The 16,636-nt window shown below is 40.3% G+C and overlaps 1 protein-coding gene across 6 annotated transcripts in view; it reads left to right on the forward strand.

The window, feature by feature from the left end:
- The window catches only part of FTO (FTO alpha-ketoglutarate dependent dioxygenase), a 404,110-nt gene that overhangs the window by 227,289 nt on the left and 160,185 nt on the right, over positions 1 to 16,636 (forward strand). For 4 of the 6 annotated variants that reach the window (XM_024925915.4, XM_024925916.4, XM_024925917.5 and 1 more), the window contains exon 8: positions 1,300 to 1,424. The exons of the other annotated variants lie outside the window; for them this stretch is intronic. In XM_024925915.4, coding sequence (XP_024781683.1) covers positions 1,300 to 1,424 — 125 coding nt within the window. The remainder of the gene's footprint in view (positions 1 to 1,299; positions 1,425 to 16,636) is intronic. 6 annotated transcript variants of the gene reach the window in all.

Here is a 16,636-nt window from a genome sequence, read left to right on the forward strand (position 1 = left end):
AGCCCTGGTGAATTTAAACAAAATGGGGCTTTATTGAAAGGATATTGGGTGACTGACACTATCAAAGGAAAAGCGAATGATCTGGCCTCGGAAAGTTCTGGAAACTAGAGATACTCTGAGGACCATGGGTGGAAGGAATTAAGGGAATTGATAAATTGCCTCAGCATTTTCCCCTGTTTCTTTATCATTCCTCTCAGGAGTCTGAAATCCTGGAAAAGAATCAATGTGGTCTGGCCCACATCCTTCATAGGGGAAGATAGGACACCTTGGTTGACAGTCCTTCTAAGACTTTATACCATGAAAGAAAAGACTTTGTAAGAAGAGATTTAGGTGATGTTGCCAGACATAGGGGATGAGGTATGGATTTAAGCAATAGAAACAACAAATGTTCACTATTCCTCTTCTCAAGGTTGTCATGAAGATATTAAATATGCGCTGTCAAATGCTATCAAAGAGTAAGGGAGTAGTGTTTCAAGTTACAGGAGAACCAGGTTATGGGTATGCTCTTTAAGTAAACAAATATATTGGCATCTGTTAGATAAGGAATATATTGAATGACTTAGAACACAGACAATTTCATTGAAATTGTAGTGGCAATTTCATTCCTTTTAGCAATTGCTTTGGTTATAAAATCTCCAAAGAAGCCACACTAACTTTAAATTATAAAACAACATCTATAAAAATCTAAAGATGTTCTTTGAGATACTCATTCAAAGAAATGGTCTTTCTGATTTTTGTGTTCCCATTTTTTTCTTTGCAAGATCTTGATTTGCAACAGGCAAGGAAAATGAGTGAATCTTCCCCCTTCTTCCCCCGCAAAACATTGCTGGCATGGGTAGAAATTTAAAGTAATGATTCAAATAAGAGAGGCAGAGAAAGCCTCAGCTAGGTGGCAGGAAACAGAGAGTGAAAGTCAGAGGCTGCTCTTTTTTAAAAAGGCAAAACAAACAACTCACAGTGAAGTGTACGTGAAAATCATTTCTAATAATAGCTCATGGTAGGCAATTCCCAGGAAAAAAAAAAATCATTGGTGTGCTGAGAAAATTAGAGTAAGAATGTGCAGTATCTTGATGTGTTACTTAAGGCAATGGAGCTTTAGAGTTTACCTTATGTGCCATGTACATTGATTAAATACAAAATATATGCCGGCCATTTTTGGCCATCATTTACTGTATTGATTTGTTAGCAGGGGAACTGTAATAAAAAAGCCATTGATTTACTGTCCTTATTTGCTTATGGGCTTTTTTTTATTATTAATTTTTCACTTTTTCTTTCTCTGTTTTGGATCATTTCTTGTAGACAAATGCTGTGCTTCATGAAGTTAAAAGAGAGGGGCTCCCCATGGAACAAAGGAATGAAATCTTGACTGCCATCCTTGCCTCGCTCACTGCACGCCAGAACCTGAGGAGAGAATGGCATGCCAGGTTAGTTCTGTTGTGAAATGGGATTTGTTGTTCTTGACAAACAAGAACTATATTTGGCCAAGCCCTTCCTTATGGCTGGCCTCATCCCTTTCCTTTGAGGGCCCATGAAAAATAAGCACGTTTAAGATGCTTTCAGCTAAAGTTAGCTTTCCTGCCCACGGCACCTACATTAATTGTAATGATCCATTGACGTCATCAGTATATTTACACAATTTGTTCCCAAATATAACATTTAGCATAAATGTTTGCATTTTGAGCATAATGTAATATAAGTACCTGATGCTGAAGAACCCTTTTTAATCAACAGTGTAAAAGACTAGCATTGCTATTTCATTAGAGCAGATGTCTGGGAAATCCATATAGTGCTCCTATATCACTCTATGCAGGGCAGATTACTTGAAAGTATAGTCATGCATCCCTTAATGATGGGGATAGGTTCTGAGAAATGTGTTCTTAGGTGATTTTGCCATTGTGTGAACCCCGCAAACCTTGATGACATAGCCTACTATACACCTAGGCTATATGGTGTCGTCTGTTGCTCGGGGGCTGCAAACCTGTACAGCATGTTGCTGTACTGAATATTATAGGCAGTTGTAACACAACAATAAGTATTAGTGTATCTAAGCATAGCTAAGTATAGAAAAGGTACTATAAAAATATGGTGTTATAATCTTATGGGACGGGACCACTGACATATATAAGGTTCGCCGTTGACCAAAACCTCAAAATGTTGTTACGTGGCGATGACTGTAGCCTATTTATCAACCCGATTTTTAGGGTTGACCAACTAGGAATGACTCTTATTTCAACCTGGTCTCTTTCCATAGAGTTGCCTGTGCTTAGAAACGGTGTTACTGGTGAAAACTTTCTTTAAATCATCAGTTTTTACAGAACTGATGCTTGCATAGTAAATATCATGTGGTCCTATTCTGTTTTGAAAAACAGTTGATATGTGGGAGGCTGGAACTAGTTCTCGCAAATGTTAGGATTATCTTTTAGATCTGTAGTTTGTAAAAATTATTGAATTGTCATCCGTCTCTAAGCCAGAGGGAGAGGAATCAGGAAGGGTATGGCATATTTTGTCTCAGAGTCTTATTTGGTGCTTAAAAATTCTATGTGCCTGGAAGTCAAGAACATTTATTGATAGACATAATATTCTCCAAATGACTTCATGCAACAGAATTTATAATAATTGATAGCTTTACTAGTAATAATTATCATAAAAATAAGTTTGTCTGAACAAGGCTGAAGATGAGCATTTTCCAAGAAAGGAGACAGTATGAGTATTTATTTTCATTGGATATCAGAAAGCTGCTTTTTCAAATATGTATTATCTTTAAATTCAGACTTGTATTTAAACAGTAATTTTAAAATTCCCAATGATATTCACCCTCCCCTTCCCCCATCTTTTTGGTGGTGTGGTCGGAGTAAATGGCAGACAGTTTCTTTTTTTTCTTTTTAGAAAAAAATGTTTATAAAAATAGACACAGGATCTTGTCATGTTGCCCAGGCTGGTCTTAAACTCCTTGCCTCAAGCGATCCTCTTGCCTTGACCTCCCAAAGTGCTGAGATTACAGGCGCGAGCCACCATGCCTGCCCAGTGGCAGACGGTTTCAACTAAAGTAATGACTAAATGATTTCCAATTTACCTTTCAATAATTAATTTTAAAATTTTCTCTGTATTATAAGTTAAGCATGTATATTCATTAAAGTATACATAGTAAGGAATGGAATATCAGTTTGTGGACATCTAAGGGGTTTCTTTGTCTCTGTTTGATGTTTTATGTCGCCCTCACGATGATTCCAATTAAATAGAAAGGGAGGAAGAAAGAATTTCCCTGTAATATCTCCTCTGCTTCCCTTCTGTCCAAAGACCGTGTGGCCCAGTGAGAGCATAAATGGATGTCTTTTGTTGAGTGCATTTGGTTTGTTAACAATAATTTTTTAATACACCAAATCATTAGACAACATGGTCAAAGTGGCCTATTTAAAAGGAATCTGCTTTCAGCATTTCTGGCCCTTACTGCTAACAATTTAATCAGGAGCTGGAGCCAGTGTTGAAGTTGATGTAGTCTAGCAACTGAAACAAAAATTCTCAAGTCCTTTGTGTTAAGGGAGGAGGAAAGAAAGAGCTTAACAGCTGACACTGTGCAGACCCCCTTAAAACTAAACACCTGAAAGAAAATTTCAAGAGGCTGCTGTCTTGAGATCTCAGAAGGAAAAGTGTACTCAGAGTATTAAATAACCATAATCCTTCTCCCCACCACTTCTCCACCCCCATTTGATGTTTCCCATCTTAGTGACCTATCTACAGACTCATCCATGCGATCCGTATAAACAGACGGTTACCATACACCTTTCTTTTCCTCATCAAAGTGTCATCTGGCTGTCTGGAATTGGGCATTGCCTCGAGTAGCCGTCAAATGGGTGGTGGTGAAAGTTATAAAACATCCACTGCAGTGCTTACTAAGCAGCCTGTGTTTTAGAGATTGGCCTATTGTGTACTTCGGAATTACACAAGGAAAAATGTGCTTTGACAGAAAATAATTAGCACTCACCAAAGGCCAAGCAATAGGTTACAGTATTTTACTTTCATCAAAGCTATCAGGGATCAGTTAGATTAGATAATAGAAATTTTTTTCCTCTGAAAGTTAAATACAGATGACTCTAATTACCTTATATTGCACATTAGAGAGTGCATTATGAATTGTACAACTTCAAGAAATTTAGGTCAACGGAGCCGCCACAGCTGGCAATAACTTTAGTATAAGTCTTTTGTAATAAAGGTTTTTACCTCTCTTTAGCAGGTTCATTTGCGATCATATTAGGGAGAATTTTTAAAGTAAAACTTGTAACCTGGTTATAAAATATTTGTCTGTCTCTCAGGTCAGGCGCCAAGCCATTGTTTGGGACTCATTGAAGTCTCTTAAACTGAAGCATATGTTCCTTGTAATTTAGCTTTTTGAGGACAGTGTCAATTTTGCATGACTTGGGGTAACCGAGTTTGTCACAGTGTCACACAACCCAGCGACTCTAGAGGCACATCTGAGTGCTGTGGGTTTCCTTCTCCAAGCTTCATAATCCCATAAACAACCCTCTCCAAATAGGCTTATTAGGGCTGTCTATTCACTTCCCCAGAGTTGAATGATCCAAAGGACATCGGGAGAAGCTGTGTGAATGCAGGGTAAGTGTTAACAGAAGTGGGACAGAATTTCTGAAGATTCGCCTTTGTTTATCCAGTCCCCTCTGCCTGATGGACAGCTTGTTATAGCTTTTAAAGAACTGGGCGAGCCCTCTGATCTGACCCCTTCTTGACCTGCGTAGCCCAAAGGTCAGTCTGCAGCTAATAAACTCTGAGGTTCTTAGGGTCTACTGTAGGAAAAGGCAGAAAAAGAGCAGCTGCAAGGACCGGGTGTCCCAGGATAGGCTACTTTAGGGTCACTCTCTGATAATGAAAATGATTACCAAATTATATGGAAGTTTAACTGCAATCGTGAGTGAGAGGAGGGTGGGGCCCGGCGTATTAGGTTTGATAAATGAACTGTGAAGAGGCCCATCTGGCTCTCAACATCTTTTCTCCCCCTCTTTCCCTACCAAGGGGAAACATTTTAAAATAACAGCAGTACATATAGACTCAATGACCCATGCAAGGAGCTGGAATGGATTAAGATTTAATGGTGACAGTGGAAGAAATTATCATTTGAAAAGTGCTCCAAAGAAAAGGTACCCATACCCGAGTTGTCTTTCTAAATAAAATATAATAAAAATCAGCGCCTTGTTTATTTTCTACAAAGCCCTGGCGTCTTTCCTAGATGGCTGAAAATTTTGAGGGTGTTGTTTATTATGGGATAATTATTCATAGTTTAGCTTCAGGAACGGAATGGGCTTCCTTTGCCTTGAAGAAGTCAGAATGAGAATCAAAGATTTTGTTCTGCCTGCCTCCTTCATTTCAGTGATGTAGGTAAATCAAGTGTTAAGAGAAAATGCTTTTCCAAAAAATGTGTGTCCATGTCAGCATCTGACCACTGATTATTGTGCACTCTGTAGTACTAAATATATGTGTGACTCTTGAACAGAGTCTTATTCCTACTACAACCTGGCAGTTTTTCTGTAAATATAAGAAGAAAGCACATAATGTTAACTGAGTAGTTACGTTTGGTTCTTTCTTTGTTCCTTTTTTCAAAGAAACATCATGGTGATGCTAATTATTGCCAACAATGGATGGGGTCACTATACACTATTCGTCTATTTATTTATCGCTAATTGATAAGATTAGTCTATTTAAAGCTCTCCCCCAGTTTCTCATGAACATAGAGTCTTGATTTCAGACCAGTGATGATGGAGGAGGCCATGTAGCTCTGTTCTTTTGCAGAGATGAGTGGCACATGCCATGAGTCCACTTTCCAAAGGGAGAATGATTTCATTCAGTGAGCATCTTTTTGTGCATTTTGTATACCTACTGCATGAGATGCTGTGCGTAATAGAGAGTGAGCTAAGTGGCCAATTTCAGGGTTTATCTGGGGATGAGAATGTAGAAAGTTCCTAGAAAGAGGCTGTGGAAGGCAGTGGCAGGGAAAGCAGTGGAACCATCGTTACCACAACAGAGCGGCAAGTTCTCTGACCCACTCAGGAAAGTATTTAATGGTAGATGTCTTGGAAGACTAGACTTGTTGTGTTACTGAAAACCCTTTGGCCGGGCATGGTGGCTCACGCCTGTAATCCCAGCACTTTGGGAGGCCGAGACGGGCGGATCATGAGGTCAGGAGATGGAGACCATCCTGGCTAACACGGTGAAACCCTGTCTCTACTAAAAATACAAAAAAAAAAATTAGCCGGGCTTGGTGGCGGGTGCCTGTAGTCCCAGCTACTCGGAAGGCTGAGGCAGGAGAATGGCATGAACCCGGGAGGCGGAGCTTGCAGTGAGCCGAGATGACGCCACTGCACTCCAGCCTGGGAGCGAGACTCCGTCTCAAAATAAAAAAAGAAAACCCTTTATATTGAACTATACTGACTCGTAATACAGGCCTTACCCAGACAATAATTATGTTAAAAAATCAAAACAGAAGGCTTCTAAACATTATCCAAAGTTAGCATATTTTTCATCAAGGTTTTGGCTTGACTATCTACGTCTGGGGGCATTTCGAGTGAGCAGAAAGCCAGGTAGAGGATAATTCAGGGAGATGGCAAATACTTTGAGAATCAATTGTGCTTTTTAACTTTAAAGCCATGGCCCTAAATTTTTTGCTAAGTGAGGTGTAAATACAAAAAGCAAACAAAAAGAGACGAAAGCAAGGTCATTAGGGTTTTTAAAAAATTGAGGTACAAGTCATATATAATGTAAAATTGCATATAACAAAGTTTATCGTTTTAAAGTGTACAGTTAAGTGATTTTTTAGTATATGCACGAGATTGTGCAACTGTTACCACTATCCAATTCCAGAGCATCTTCCTTCCCCAAAAATGAAACCCTGCATCTGTTAACAGCCACCCTCCAATCCCCCTTCTCCCCACAGTCCTGAGCAACCACCAGTCTACTTTTTATCTCTACAGATTTGCCTATTTATAACATTTCTTATAAATGGAATCATACAATACGTGACCTTTTATGTCTGGCTTCTTTCATTTGGCATACTGATTGTAGGATGCATCCATGTTATAGCATATAAGTACTTCATTCTTTTTTACTGCTGAATAATATTCCACTGTATCGATGTGCCACATTTTATTTATCCAGTAATCAACTGATGGGCATTTGGGTTGTTGGACAGTAATCAATTGATGGGCATTTTGGTGGGTTGACTTTCTGGCTATCATGAATAATGCTGCTGTAAACATTCATGTACAAGTTTTTGAGTGACATGTTTTCAGTTCTCTTGGGTATATACCTAGGAATGGAATTGCTGGGTCATATGGTAATTCTGTGTCGAACTTTTTGAAGAACTGTCAGGCTGTTTTTCATGTCTGTTACACCATCTTATGTTCCCACCAAGAACGCACAAAGTTTCCCATTTTTCTATGTCCTCATCGTTACCTGTTATTTTCATTTTTTTGGACTATAGATATCCTAGTGGTATATTATTGTGGTTTTGAATTGCATTTCCCTATTGACTAATGGTGTCGAGCATCTTTTCCTGTGCTTTTTGAAAACTATTGCTTTTTCAATCGGACATTTTAAAACATGGCGGACTTAAGGACTTACCCCTCTTGTTGGTGATAAAGAGCTCACAAGCCTGTTAAGAATATTTGGCTTGTAGAAGAGGTGAGGTTCCAAATGGGGCTGTCATTAAATTGCAGCAGTGCACGTTTCCCCGTTACCATGGTCAGGCCTGGCTCTTTATTTATTTGCATGTGGCCCCACTTATTTTTTTGTAGAGATTACCTACTTATTTCTCCTACCATTCTCTTACATTTCATTCAACATTGCACACTGGATAGGAATGTAGCCTGATTAAATGGAAACTCAGTACATTTATAGCTCTTTAGCTTTTAGGCTCAAACAGGAGTTACTGTACTCCCATAGGAGACAACTTCATTTGGGTCGAAGGAGCCTTAAAAATGGTGCTGAGATTCATTTCAAATAATGTTTATGGAAGTTTCTTAGAAAAGCTTTTAGAACTACTTGCTTCTACTTAAAAGTGACTCTCTTAAGATCCAGATAACTTTATGTAAAAATATCTTCCTCATATTGGTCTAAGTTCCCATTTTTTTCTGGACTGGTAAAACAACGGTCTCATTATTAGTCATCTTTCTATTCTCTGTGACCCCAGCCATCACCAGCTACCTCCAGAATGGATCCACTCTGGACATCTTTGTTAAGGCTGTAAAATCTGGTTGTTAGAACCTAGAATGTGTAATGAATAGGATTTACTATTCCAAGTTAATCAGCTTTAGAACTTTGATCAGGGCTCAACAAGTATAACACTTTGTATAAGTTACTTATATGGATCAACTAGCACACTGAGGTGTTCTCCACCGGTATCTGTCTCCCCTTCTGCCTCCTAGCTAGTCACGGATTATATGCAAAACCGACAAGTCGGCACCGTCCAGTTTAGCAATTAACTATTATTTATTGAGTGTTTATTAGGTGCAAGTAACTGTGCTAGACACTGTGGGGAATATCAAGATGAGTATGACGTGAGTCTCAACTGTGGAATAATTTACTTTAATGTGGAGGTGGTAGTTAATAAGAATACAATGGCTAGCACACACCCTTTAACTCTTTTTTCTATGAGGCACTGTGAAACCATAAGGTAATTTAGCAATGGGGTCTGCCCTAAGGGAACTTATATTTTGATAGAAGCTTAAAAAATGATGTAACCTGACATTAATTATATATGGACTTGATTCTGTGTTTACATTTTTATCTCTCCTACCAGAATGAAAGTTTTATGAGGATTGGACATTTGTTTGTTTACCAGCCGTAAAACATACACCTCAGGCCAGGTGCAGTGGCTCAGGCCTGTAATCCCAACTCTTTGGGAGGCTGAGGCGGGCAGATTGCTTGAGCTCAGGAGTTCGAGAACAGCCAGGGCAACATGGTAAAACCCCATCTCTGCAAAAAGTGCAAAAAAACTAGCCAGGCATGGTGGCGCACACCTGTAGTCCCAGCTACTTGGGAGGCTGAGGTAGGGGGAAGCACTTGAGCCCAGGAGGCAGAGGTTGCAGTGAGCCGACTGCATCACTACACTCCAGCCTGGGTGACAGAGCAAGACCCTGTTTCAAAACAAAAGAACAAATTTGCACCCCAGATCTTTGTAACATTAAGCTATCTCTTCCATTTGAATAATGCCCTCTATCAAAGGACCTCATTGCCTGTTTACCACATATCCCTGGCATCTAGAAGAATGCCTGACACTCAGATTTGTGAAATACCTTTCCTCTCAATCTATTCCAGTGTTTATAAGTACTTTGTCTGCTTTATTAATTTTGAAGAGGAATGACCACTTGTGATATTGGCCTGTTGCTTTTTTTGCTGTTTTTCTCAACCTTGCCTGGTGTGGAAATCTTGAAATTCGAAATCAGGATGGATCTCTGATATTGGAAGTAAGCACTGATTATTCATCTAACCTTGCCAGGGGTGGAAGCCTTGAAACTGGAAGTAAGGAGAAATCTCTACTATGCAGTTCTCTGGTGTTTAAGCCCCAACATGGTACCACAGGCCCTTATTCCAGCATGAGCAAAGAGGGATGCCATGTGCACAGGCTGACTCCAGTGTACTTGAGGAAGAGAACACCATGGGACTGGGCTAAGACCAGGACAAAAAGACATGGTCTCCTCCCTGAGCCACCATTCCTAATTTGTTGACTTTCCTAGAAGTGAAATGGAGCTGGGTGAGAAGAGGAAGAACTGGCATGGCGAGGAAGAAGAGAGTTATAAAGACAGCCCTGGGACATGCCTCTGAATAAAGGGATGGGTTTTAGTTCAGTAGGGATAGGAACAAAGCTGAGGCTAATATGGCTTCCAGTCTGTAGGCAGCTGTTTTTTCCTGGTCACCTGCTAATGTCCTCGTCTGCTTTAGTGATATCAACACAGTTATGAACTTTAGTGTTGGTGATTCGGCATGTGGACTAGAACTTGGGGCTGTGTTCACAAAAAGTGGAGCTCCTCACCTTGAGGATGGGCTATGGGATAATGAGACTGATGCAGTTATCTGCTGAGACAACCTGTGATTGTGTCATCGGACCACGTCAGCTGCTATCATTCATGCTAAAGAGACTGGCTGCTTACTCCGGCACAGCTGGTTAGTTGGAAACTAGAAGTTGTGGCATCTGTAGTTCGGTAGCTGTCAGTTGCTACTAGGTAAACTTGTTTGCAGTGTTGGGGTGGGCATGAGGAATAAATGGAAGAGATTCCAGGGAGAAGCAGGGAGGCACTGGCCTGCTAGTTGCCATCCGGGTCTTTTTAAAGACATCTGTCCCTTCGCTTTTAATAATTACAGTCTCTGCTTTTTGCTGCCCTTAGCAGAAGAAAGTTCTTTGTGTTTCTGATCCAGATTACTCCATAAAACCTGATAACTCCATAAAACCTCCTCATAAATGTGTAGGAATTGAAACATTGTATAAATTTAGAGCAAAGATTAAATGAGTCTAGAGATAGGGTTACTTTTTCCCCCCAAGATACAGCAACTTATCTTAAGGAGGCAAGTGTTGTTAATGTTATTACCATTGTTACTGTCATTATTTGAACAGTTTTATGGGGGACAAAAGCCAATTGACTTCTGTGCATCTTATTTATAAAATCAACACGTGGGCTTTAGCATGAACTCTGTTTCTGGCAGGTTTCTGACTGTGATCGGTTGCTGGCTGGCTGTTTCTTAGGGGCAGTGCTTCTTAAACTTTTTGAGAAAACATTGATTCATTTATTTATCCAACATACATTTATTAAGTGTCTATTGTTTTCTAAGCACTGTTCCAGGTTCACAGCAGTGAACAGAACTGATGACAGTTCTTTCATGGAGCTTATATTCTAGTGGAATGACAGATATGAACTCTTTTCCTAAGCGGAACTCTGAAAATTTCTTTTATAAAATGTACATATAGTTGCTATGCCCTGTATATTCATCAGCACTCAACAGTGACCAAAATAAAGTCATTCAGTTGAGATAAAGATACACAGTTCTCTTTTCTGAGCTTTGTTATAAAGTAATCACTTGTTGTAAAATTTGCATTTCTAGTTGCAGTGGGTCATATTTGGGAAGTAGCCGTGGGATGCCAGTTTTCTGAGGAACACCATCCTAGGGACTCCGTAACATAAATTCTCCTTCAATTATCCGTACCGTGGTTCCCATTTACTTTTCCAAGACCTGTGTCACTTTAAAGGTCTTCATTTGAAGGAAGGCTTAAATTCAGGCCACATTATATTGACAAATCTCTCTGAAGAGAGAATGGGCAAAGCCATACCTATCTCATAGGTGTTGGGGGATTACCTGTGATAATGCACTCAAGTACTTCATAAATGCTGGGTTTTATTGTTGGGAGTGATCTGTCAGTCATGCGTTGGTTCTGCAAATATTTCTTAAGTGCCTACCTGGTATGAGGAGCTATCTTAGGTCCTGAGGTTGTAGAGATGAGTAACATTTGATTAGGGGAAATGTATTACACAATGTAGAATCATAAATACTATGGAAGAGATTGAGTCATGATTCCATAGAAACCCACATCCCAGGGAAGAAGGCAGGCTCTCCTTAAGTGTTCTCATAAGACTCTCAGTATGTGCCCAGCGACAGTGAGAAATACTGCTCCATTCCCCCATTGTGTTGGCTACCAGTAGATAGGTAGCTGTTTGTCTCAAAGCATGAGTGAGAAATAGGAGAGAAATTTATACGTGAGGATAGGTCATTGTATAAAAGTTGTGCTACCTTCTTTCCATTGTATAAAGTTTGTGGAGGAAAAATGGTTTTCTTTCAGAGTAAATTTAATTAATATGTTTGGGGGCATAGATTCTGAATCAGATTGCCTGGGTTTGAATCTTGGATCCACTTCTATAACTCCAGGCAAGTTACAATTGTGGATTGTAACCAGATGAGTTACTTAACCCCTCTGAGCCTCAATTTTCTCGTTTGTTATTTGCCTAAGGGATGATAATAATAGAACCCATTTCATAGGGTTGATTAAGTGATTAAATGTAAAACACCCAGAGCAAGTACCTGTAACGTATTAGGTGTTCAATAAAAATGACCTATCATGATCTTCAGATCAAAACAATAAAGCCAGGAATAAACCCAGCCACCCTTATCCAAATTGGCCTCTCCTTTGAGAGAATGCCTCATGTAGTAAATATCCTAGCCTCCTGGTAGGGGCCTGATATTGCAAAATTGGTGCAGGGAAGAACACTAGACAGAGTTGGTGTTCTGCGCTCAGTACTGTCACACAGAATTGACAGGTGGAGGGCTGGACTCCAGTTTGAATCCCATCATTAGTGACTATAGGACTCTGGGCATGTCATAGACACTCTGCGCCTTAGCAACTTTATGTAAGAAAGAAGCGACTTGATCTCAATCACCCCAAAAGTGGGAGGCATCTTCCAGCTCTCACAAGGAGTGGCTCCACACGTGAGATCCCCGGGAGCAGAGAAAAGTGGATGTTACTCCTGATGGGTTTCACTCCTCTACTTCCCCTTTCCCTGAAATCTGCAATTGTACTAATTTTAACAACAATAGCAGCTGACATTTATTGAGAAGTCACTGTGTTCCAGACAGAGTTTTAAATGTTTTATATGATGAGAAAACCGAGGCATAGAGGTGCAGAGTAACTTGCCCAAGGCAACAGCTAGTAAGTAGTGAAGATGGAATTTAAGCCAAGATGGCCCAGGTTGGCCAAGAGCAATAACAAAGCTTTAGTTTTTAATCAGCCACTGATATGATTCACTTAGTATTTTAGAGACCTTCTAGGATCCTTCTCAGTGTGGAGATAGGCAGGTATGTATCTTTACATATTTATTTCCTCTGGTACCTAACATGTTTTACACTTTTTAGTTGTGGGTGCATCTCTATAAGGAAATAGTATCCAGCTAATGCATTATCTATCTCCCTGCCATGGATCTTTTAAAGGAAAGTTATCACCTTTATATGCTCTGTCATTTCTTTTATATTGGTTACAGTCTTTTAGAAGGTGGGAGAGTAGGGGTGAAAATTAGAACACCAAAGTTTAGCCTCCAAGAATCTGTAAATCTCTGTAAATCCTCTAAGTCAAGTAATTTTGGGGCTGCGTTAGTCAAGGCTGATTTCAGTAGGTGCCCTTAAGGTGAAAGGGTAGCAATTTATCTACTCCATAATGGGTTAATCACCAGCTGTACAGTTTGTTTATATCTAGGAAACAATTTACCACACATGAAGAGTAGTAATTTTATTCTATCTCAGGGGTATCCCCAGTGTATTTTACAAATTTACTCTGTAATGTTATAGATAAAAGTTTAACTCTGGCTTTCAGTTGAGGAAGTCATGGTGGAGGAGGATGGGGGAAGGGGAAGGAACAGCTCTACTGGCCTGTAGGGGACACTGTTGCATCATTTATTAGAATTTTCCAGTCTATTGTCCCAGGACAAAAAAACAAAACCAAACAAATCAGAAAACAACAAAAAAAAATAGGTTAATCATCTTGAAAATGCTTATTAGAATTATTTGAACCGTTCCAATGTGTTTAGAATGTTCAGGACTTCTCAGGTATTGGTCAGACTGTTCAGTATCCATGCGTGAAAGAAATAGGTTAGTGCTTCTTTCTGAGACAGGAGTGTTTGATGGGACTCTTCTGATTACCTTTCTCTCCATAGTCAACTTTGGATAGGGTGCTCAGGACGTTACTTTTTAGTTTAATAAACCTTTAGGTTTAGTTAACCATCTTCATTTTTTATTAAGATATGCTCATATTAAGTTGTTTTGCTTCCAGAATGTATGCTAAATAAATGTCTCAATCCTTGGAAGGGCGTTTTGGAAGTTCCTATTGTCTTCTTTTTATCCTTATATTTTTTTTCACTGAAAAAGTTGCTGTTTACTGAAAAAATGAAGTCATATCTACAAGGAAGGCTTATGTAGGGCCTGGTCTGAACTCCAGGAAGCATATGGCCAGATGCTGTGCTATGGCTCTCTTTCCAGACTGTTGACAGCCATTGTATCTGTCCAGGTACCCCATGGCCTGGCCAGCAAAACCTCCACCCCTCTGCCCAGCTCTGGCCTCTTTCCTACCAGAATACGGGCCTGGGAGGCAACTGCAATGAACCCTCAGAAAGCATAGGTTTTGCTAAGGCAGCCTGCACAGTAATGATATTGTTAGCTTGCTTCATTTCCAGTTTCACCATCAATTACGCCATGTGTTTCATCCAGTTGGTGCTACCCTCCCAGTGTTAATTATAACCTACAAGACAGTTACAGTTAATTTTATGGCAAGCATATTGTCTCTTCAAGGCTCCAGAGCAGCTCATAAATTATCTTGAAGGTAAAATGTAACTTGGGGAACTAGTTATGAAAATTCCATCCATCTCGCTTAGGAGCTGCAGCTGCTACTGTCAGCTGCCTTGCTGCTGCACTGTGAAGGAATTATGGTGGGTCAAGTTTAAGAGGGTAGGCCCAGGCTGTCACTGAGGAGAAAGGCTGTCCTGGCCCTGTCAGACAAGTACCTTCTGCCAATCCCTGGTGGTTTCACTTTGCAGGCAGGAAGAGGCAGGCAGCGCAGGTGGATGGTCCCCAAGCTGTCTGTATTCATTACTTTACAGAAACTTGTTGTAGGTAGGCAGGTCCAGAGACCTTTCCTCTTCTCTGTTGTCATGATGTTAGGCATCATCTGCAAAGTGTGAGATAGATAACTCTATAACTAACTCTGGGCTTGGTTCAGGAGAGGAGGAGAATAAGGGGGCGGAAGCTATTAGTGGCAGCACTTCCAAGCCACCCCTTGCTGGTCTCCTACTTGGTAATTTCTATCTTGCAAAAGCCCCTGGCTTGAACGAGCATTTTATTTGTGGTGGTGATTTTTCATATAATCTGATAAAGCGAGATTTCACTGTGGACGAATGTACTCGAAAATTGCCTACTAAATAAATTAACAGGTTATCTTATTGGGATAATAAACACACTCCTTTTCTATTTCCTCACACGAAGTCTAAGCTTTACATTTCAGCCCTCGGGGCTTTAGCATTATTATTTTTAATGACTGAACACAAGTCTTTCATTTAGCTTGTTTGTATAGTTACTGTAAATGATCTTTCTGCTGTTGGTACTTCATTTGAAATTCTGCATGTTATGCTAGCTTTAAAAGCTTTGAGGGGGCCTTGGAGAATTGGGAAGCTGTATTAAGCACAGCATCTTCTTGTGGCATTGGAAACGGGCTGTGGCAGAAAAGTCAGAGAGGGTGTGTTAAGAAAGTACGCCTGCATGTATAAATCAAAGTCTGAGTTTGAGTGATGCGTACACAAACAGTGCTGGTTTCGGTGGCAGGTTGAGAACTCGCCATTGTAAAGTAAGAGAGCCATTCCCTTAGCTGGTGATTTCTCCTTGTGTGTTTCTGAGCACTTTTATTGCATTCACACATCTACTAGTTTTTGTACGAAGAGTGCCTAAGATCATTACACTGCGGCTGTATAAGAGACCTGGTTTGGAGGGATTTGAAGGACACATGGAATCGTGAATTCATGTCCAAAGAGGCACCGGGCTTTCTGAAGGAAGTATTCGTCTGAGCTCTTGATGATGGGGGCATGAGAGTTGGATATTTGTGAGTTTTCTAGTGAATGCTAGTGAACTCAGACCAGGGATTGCAGATTCAGATGTCTGTAGGCCCTGGTAATCATGTATGTAGATAAAGCCAGAGAGGTGAGACACTGTTAAGGTCAAGGCAAAACACACGTGTGTGTGTATGCCAGAATCTGCATAGAGTAGAACAATGTTACAAGGTCACAGAGGCAATACTCAGATTGTCTTCTGGTCTCCTGGCCAGCGGACATTCACACTTTGTCTCAAGTGGGCAGCCAGGCAGCTGCTATCCAGCCTTGCGAGGAGGCAGGATCTATGTTAGTAGGTCTTCCACATTTTCAACAGAAGTGGAACATTCATATTGTATGTGTATGCTTCCGAAGTCTCCCAGCGATTTAAATGTTAGCATGAATTCAAATATTTGTAACTGTTAGTCAGGCTAATCAAAACATGTGTGGAGCCTGGACATTGTGGGCAGGATTCTGCTATAGAATGAAAGTCCTGACTGCTTTGAATTAAAAACCTTCTCCATCTTCTCACACTTCTCAAGAATAGAAGGAATGACCCTGGCTGGGAGACCAGGACACAATCTGTGTATTGCCTCTGTGACCTTGTGACCTTGTAACATTGTCTTATTCCATGTAGGTTCTTGCGTGTGAGTGTGTGTGTATGTGTGTACATGTGTGTTGCCTTGAACTTGGCACTATTTCATCTTTCCTTTGATAAACAAAGTATATGAGAGTTTCCAAAAGTGAATGAGGTGTATATGGTGCTCATTGTCACCATAAAAAGGTGTCCACAAAAATGTTGGCAGTTTTGAATTTGATAAAGGGTTTAATTCTCAGAAAGGAAGGACCGGGACTTCATTGCTAGTGAATCACCATTTCTCCTGTTACACCCTTGAGCCTCCTGCTTTAGCTCCCAGCTCCTCCATGGGGGAACCCAGCTGTTCTTTCACTGTAGAAGTGAAGCTTGAACAAAGATGTCATGTGGCCAGAATCATCTTTTAGTCTCACCACTCCACACTGATGGTCAC

Source organism: Pan paniscus, chromosome 18 (genome assembly GCF_029289425.2).
Source record: "Pan paniscus chromosome 18, NHGRI_mPanPan1-v2.0_pri, whole genome shotgun sequence".
Lineage (NCBI taxonomy): Eukaryota > Metazoa > Chordata > Mammalia > Primates > Hominidae > Pan > Pan paniscus.